Below are 6,774 nucleotides of genomic sequence, written 5' to 3' on the forward strand. Positions count from 1 at the left end.
ACACACACACACACACACACACACACACACAGCACAAATACATGAGGTTCATGCAAACAGAGGCAGAGCCAGGCTTCTGTGTACAAAGCTTAAAATAAGCTTTTCAAAAAGAGGGTCACCATCTCTTTTGGGTGACTGTATGTGGGTGTGTGCATGTGTGTGATATGTGGGTTTTGCGCATCTGTCTCCCTACATGTGCAGTGAGCAGTGCAGGTGTCACACAGGAAGAGTTTAAAGGGTAGAAGTACACTGCAAGGTGAAGGCTATGGCTGAGAGGAGGAGGAGGAAGAGGAGCAGAGAGGAGGAGAGGAGAGGGAGGGCAGGACGCTAGAGGCATCGTACTCTTCTGATTGGAGACCGTGGCTGGTCGTGAGGCCAGCAGGGCTTGGATTGGCTAGAGACAGAAGGACGGACCCCTCAACCTGCACAGGCACTGGGTGGCTCTTCTCTTGCTGGAGACTGGACGTTGAATGCCTGGGAAGAGATGTGGCAGACATGCTATTATTAGGATCAATAACACACACTGATATTTCCTTTAGTGACAAGTGCAAGACATCAATATAAAAAAAAACAAAAAACAAATCTGAGATGGCTGGAAATCAGAAGAAAGAAAGCTGACCACAGCTAAGAGCAATATTCAATAACAGCTCTCTAATTTCTGTATACCTTTGCTTGGTGGTCTTGGTGGAGACCTCCTCCAGTCTGCGGCAGGCCTCCTCCAGCTGGGCCAAAGTGTTGGGAGGGGGCAGGGGAGGCATGGCTGGGTCCTGGATGAATGGCTGGGCTGGCTGGTGGTTACGTAGGTGGCCACAGCTTCCGCCACCACCCCATGTGTGTGTCTGGGTAGTGGAGCCTCCAAAGGACTTCTTAGTGCTCTGGTTACTGCAGGGGAGAAAATAAATAAGACTACATGTATGAACAACATGCAGTGGTGTGACGTACATTTGAACATTGTAGATTAAAATAAATAAAACTCAAGAAAAAAACAACAACTAAGAAGCACTTCAGGTACCAGCAACTGCTCACCTGTGAGACTTGTGCCTGCCTTGCCGTTTACTTTCCAGGATCCACTGCAACACATTCTGGGTGGGGTCTGTTGTGTCGCTGGGCAGCTGTAAGAGCCCACAGTCCTCCATGCACCTCTCTGCTACTCCCTCCTCAGCCCCTGAACGACACACACGCCTGGACAGAGAGCTGGAACGCCTGGGAGGGAGAGAGAGAGAATTAGTAGTGTTCATTTTTATATATAATTATTACATAAAGGCGACATGAATTCTGTGCTTGGAACTGACCCAATACTGTTGTCTGCTGAGACGGCCCCGCACATCTCTCTGCCCAGGCTGCGGCTGCGCTGGTAAGGCTGGCACTCGCCACTGCTGGAGCACAGGCCATGCACCCTGAGGGCTGCCTCCCTTTCAATCTGCTCCTTGGTCTTTGGACTGGCATGATGGTGGATGTAATGGTGGTGGATGTGTTTTGTGCTCTGCCTGCTTACGAGGGTCCTGCTGGGTCCCAAGGCCAGAGTGATGGCCCCTTGTTCAGGACTAGAGACAGAAGAACTGGAGGGCCCTGTCCTTACCAGTGCCTTAATCCCAAAGCCGACCCGCATGAAGGGCTTGTGCTCTGGCGAGCTGGAGCGGGGCGAGTGGCGGATGACAGCTGGTGACTGGCAGCCGGGGGTCTTCAGGACACGCGAGAGGTGTTCGTCCAGGATCGCCTGGGGGTCCTCGTCAGAGGAGCCAGGTAGGAGGGTCAAGGGGTGGGGAGAGAGTTGGGGAGCACTTCCCATGATCTCCGCGTCTTCTCTTTCTTCCTCCTGGTAACAAGACATACAAAGTCATCAACTGAGGAATTAAAAAAAACCCCACACCATACAATTGACTTTTCCAGTGAAAAACTATCTTACACAAACCTCCTCAATCTGCTGCAGCCTCTCCTCCAGAGAGTTAATGGTGTCCTGCTTTCTCTTCAGGCCCTCCAAGCGGGAGATGAGCTGGGCTGCAAACTCTGCAGGCTCCATTGGGACCATCTCCTTGGGAGGACGGTGGGTACGCTTTGGGGAGAAGGAGATAAATTAGCCATTGTATCATGGTCATCCCTCTATAGCCAGACCCCAGCCTTCCCCAACTTATACAAAGACATCCACACTCCTCTTCCCTCATCCGTCTACATGTGTGCATTGTTCTCCGCCAGCGCCAGCTCCAGCTCCAGCTCCACCATTGGTGGTAATGGGCTACAGGGTTGTTTCAAGGGGTGGCAGGCCTGGTGTACGGTCATGCTGGGCTAGGCCTTGGCTGGTTCCTTCTGTCATCATCAGCAGGCCTCTTTAAAGTCAGCTCACTTCAAAGGCTTCCTCGCCAAATATCAAACACTCAGTGGGGGGAGAATAGGATGGTGGAAGGAGGGATGGAAGGATAGATAGATAGATGAGAAGCAGTGGCTTTACATCTTGGAATAAAAGCCACATATCGACAGGGGGTGGAACAGAACTCCAGGGTGGAAAAGATGAGGGATTAAAAAAATGGGAGGTTGAGATGCAGAGATGTGTGCTCGCAGGAGGGGATAGAAAGAGAAACTGAAGAGAGGGAAGGATTGGAGGAAAAAGATAAAGGTGACAAAAAAGGATAGAAGATCAGACAGGTTGAGGTAATTTATTCCCCCCTTGTCACACACTGGGCACCTTTGAGGTACAGTATGGTGACAGTGTAAGTATGCGTGTGTGCGCACACCCATCTTCAATTATTTGCATTTTTACACTGGGTCTTTCTTGATTGTTCTTCTTATTTTTTGTTTCTTCCATCCCTTTGTAGTAGGGATGAATAGGAGAAAAGAGTGAGAAAAAGAGGCGCTGTCTGATGGAGCCGAGGGCTGGTGCACCATGGGAATGGCAGCCATTGCCAAAAATCAGACAGGAAACAAAAACAAGAATAAAAGCAAAAATGAAAGCAAAAGGGGAGAGAAGAGTGGCGAGAACCAATCAGTGGATCTTTTCCAAAAGCAAGTAACACTTGCTGCGTGTCTCTTAATGTTAAAAAAAGAGGGTGGTTACATTAAGTAATATTTTAACAGACGTCCCCCTGCTTCTGTTTCGGACCTCCTTTCCTGTTCTTCTCTCACCCTTAGCCTCTCTTATGCCTTAAGCTACCAACTCCCCTCTGACCAACTGAGAGCTCACATGACATGCTCAAACTCTTTCGTAGGATACCTCACTTTTAGGGGAGGGGGGCTGGCTGTGTGTGTGTGTGTGTGTGTGTGTGTGTGTGTGTGTGTGCGCGTTTGTGTATGGTGGGGGTGCGATGGAAAAAAAAGGGGGCCAGCTCTGTTGGAAGTTGTCACTTCCCTGTGCGTTTTCTCCATTCATCCTTGGATCAAAGCGCTGCGTGTGCGTGCAAATGTGTCTGAGTATCTTTGTGTTTTTGTTGGGAACCGGGATGATTTCAGAGCCCTCGGGATAAAGCGGCAGAGATCTTCCTCCTCTTTCCCTATTCTACATATTTACAGCATCGGTAGGGAAGAAAAACCCTGGTGTGTTCCGAGCGCTGTGGCGTTAAACAGCTTAGAGACCTCCCCGTCTCCCACAGACTTCAAGGAACCCTAATGGGGGTGTAGGTGACACCAAAGGTAGCGAGGGGGCTTGTGTTTGTATGTGCGCTTGTGTGTGTGTGTGTGTGTGTGTGTGGGAGGCTGGATCATTGACGTTACTCTTCAGATCTTTGCTGGTGTTGTTGAAGTGAGAATGCCGAATACAGTTTGTGTGGTACTATTCATAGAACCAAGAGAGACCCGGAACAGAGGGTGGTATGGAAATTACACTGTGGGACCCAGGTTCAAAAAGACTTCTGAGCGTGTGTGTGCAAGTGTGTGTGTTTGGTTTGTGTACTTACAGGAAAAGCAGGCAGAGAGGCTTGGCTGTTCATCTTCATGTTGCGCTGCATCTCTCTCTGTAGCTGTTTCTTGGAGCCCAGTTTATACGGAGGGATGCCATCTCTGGGGGGGGCAGACAGATCGCAGGTCAACTACTCAATCAGATACATCGTTTAAAACCAAACAGCCATCGAGGCTTGTTAGTCAACTGGATAGATCAAACACAGTTCGTGTAAGAATAAATTTAATTTATTAATTCTCCCATCCATTTCGTTTTTGATCTTTCAGACTTATCTTGAGAACAAAGATACTCAAGAGGTAAATCAAGACAGCATTTCCAATCCTGTTTTTGTGTCGGAGCAGACTGGGTTACATGGCTCTGAGTGACGTGGTTAGACGTTTTCTTGCCCTAAAAATGACACTCAAATTCAGCTCTGGTTCCAGCACAGCACTGGGAACCCCACTGGCCATTTCCTTTCCCAACTACACACACTTGCACACAAACACACTCTGCAGTCACAGTGCACTCTGCTCTACTGGTGTCAGCATCAGCATTCCCCTACTGTCTCTCATACTGAGCAGAGGACACTGTTAGCATTAGCTACTCATTATGCTGATTTAAAGAGTTACAGCAGACAGTTAAAACTGTCTATGGGAATGAATGGTTGACTGACTTAAAACATGAAATCAAACAACAAATGAAGCTGAAGCTTCAAACTGAAGCACTTGACAGTGTAAACAGTGTCTTTTCTCCATGCTAAACAGCAGTTTCCTGGTGACCTAGCCTGACTGAGGAGCACTTTTCTACTTTTGCTTTGAAATGCCACAGTCATGCGCATAAGCAACCCCTCCCACCCCCTCCAATCTTCATTTGGCAAGCGCTGCCTCTGATCTCCGCACATCAAAAGGCTGGTTTGTAAGATAAGGTAATGTTTGAAGTCTGTGCAGCTGCATTCCCCAGCGTCCAAGCAAATCCATAAATAAGATATAAGCAAAAATCCCCCCCTCCACCACTCTCTTTCTCTTCCCACCCAACCACCTCCTCCCCCGTTGCCTTTTCCCTTTTCTATTCTTTCTTTATCTGTAAATGAGATTCAAATGTTTATAGGTCCTTTCAACTGACCTAAAGGGAGGCAGATATTCGGATCAAGGCCAAAGTAGGCAAGAACTGTCGTGTCCCTGTGGCAAGGGCTGTGTCACTGCACTGGGCAAAGTACAGCAGAATAGGACTATATGGGCTGCGGTGTCTTTGAAGCAGGACTGTCTAGAGATATGCCAGAGCAGAGGACTCCCTGTTGTAAAAAAAAAAAAAAAAAAAGAAAAAGAAAAATCACGCAGGCCTCAACGCCTCCCATGTGAGATGAGGTAAAGAAGGACTTGTACCAAGATTTTTTTTCTTCCAAAAAACAGCTGACCCCAGCGCTCTTGGCCTTGAGCTGTGCACCACTCAATGACTTCATAGTACCTTGTCACTTGAGAGACACGTGATTACGACAAGTAATCCTTTAGAAGAACAAGGCCCAAAGCACGTACGCAGATAAGCGCAAACCCCATGTGGAAAGAGGGATAGCACTTATGTACTACTTTTGGACTGAAACGATTAGCCAATTCTTTGGTTGGGCAATCCATAGGCAGTTAATCGTCAACAGTTTGGATGACCAATCGTTTGTGTCATTTAGAAGGCAAAAAAGCCAAACACTTGCTCATTACAGGTTACTAAAATGTGAATATTTGCTCTCCGTTTCTCTGTAAATGGAATATCTTCACAACTTTCTGACAATTTATGGACTCAATTATTAGTTAGTTAATTGAAAAAAAGTCATAAGCAGATTAGTCAACATTAGTTGCAACCTTGCACTACTTTCATTAACAGTGCCAACGTAAACGGATGCACTTAATGTTAAGCCCCTATCCATTCCCTTGTATCAACTCACAGTCTCTGCATTCACAGTAAAATATTTATCTTTAATTATTTTCAAGGGGCCACAATTCACCAATAATCCCACACAGCAAACCCATCTTCTAGTTTGGTTATGGCTCCCAACAGCTGGCCTTTGGGAGTTGAGGGAAGGTGTCACATCATCTTTTTTTTTTTCACAGCACCTTATTTCACATTCTTGAAACATCCTTGTGCACCAACATTCTCTCTCTCACACACACACAAGTTTGGTTAATATTCACTTACACACTGCTGTCAGTCACAGACATGGCATCGTCTGTCAAGGCGTCACTGGACACCTCGCTGTCGTTGGTGCTGCTGACGGGGGCAAAAGAGCCCACATGGCAGGGGTGCGGGTCTGCTCTCTTGTATGATCTGGGAAGGTTACAACAACAGAAGTCAGATTAAATGCCAATACAACACTATGAAACAGTATCCAACAGGAATGTGACATTTCATTTTTACTTTGTGAGAAATCAGTTGAGTATATTTCACTTATGCTGAGGACCTAAGATAAAGACAGGTTTGTTTCTCCTAAGGTTTTAAAGACACTAAGAGAGATTAAATTAGTGAGAGAGTATGACCTTGCCTGCAAACAATAACAACTACACCTTGTATTGAATGAATGAATAAATGAATGAATGAATGAATGAATGAATGTGAACGGCTACTCTGGCAACTTCCAGCCCTCAAATGGAAGTTCATCTACGCTGGGAAAGCTGTGGTTTTCTCCTTATGCCATTTTAATGCCTTCTTAAACAGCCCACAATTTCTCTCTTTCCATTTCTCTCACTCACACTCACTCTTTCCTCAGCATTCATCTCCCGCTGGGCATGCATTCCTGCCATGGTACAGGAGGAGGAGAGATTTTGGGGGGAGGGGGGGGGGACTAAAAAAGTATAGAGCGGAAGCATGAGTGTGTGTCAGAGAAGGAAAGAAAGGGGAGAGGAAAAAAAAAGCGGGGGTCTTCA

At 46.9% G+C, this 6,774-nt stretch overlaps 1 protein-coding gene across 2 annotated transcripts in view; it reads right to left on the minus strand.

Annotated features, from left to right (window-relative positions):
* The window catches only part of axin2 (axin 2 (conductin, axil)), a 25,265-nt gene that overhangs the window by 5,692 nt on the left and 12,799 nt on the right, over positions 1 to 6,774 (minus strand). The window contains exons 3-9 of one of the 2 annotated variants that reach the window (XM_046042418.1): positions 6,050 to 6,178; positions 3,885 to 3,987; positions 1,913 to 2,053; positions 1,293 to 1,816; positions 1,027 to 1,203; positions 667 to 882; positions 343 to 474 (exon numbers count right to left, since the gene is read on the minus strand). In XM_046042418.1, coding sequence (XP_045898374.1) covers positions 343 to 474; positions 667 to 882; positions 1,027 to 1,203; positions 1,293 to 1,816; positions 1,913 to 2,053; positions 3,885 to 3,987; positions 6,050 to 6,178 — 1,422 coding nt within the window. Of the gene's footprint in view, positions 1 to 248; positions 475 to 666; positions 883 to 1,026; positions 1,204 to 1,292; positions 1,817 to 1,912; positions 2,054 to 3,884; positions 3,988 to 6,049; positions 6,179 to 6,774 lie in introns of those variants that run through there. The other variant, XM_046042411.1, reaches the window with a different exon arrangement.

This window comes from Micropterus dolomieu, linkage group LG02 (genome assembly GCF_021292245.1).
Source record: "Micropterus dolomieu isolate WLL.071019.BEF.003 ecotype Adirondacks linkage group LG02, ASM2129224v1, whole genome shotgun sequence".
NCBI classification, from domain to species: Eukaryota; Metazoa; Chordata; class Actinopteri; order Centrarchiformes; family Centrarchidae; genus Micropterus; species Micropterus dolomieu.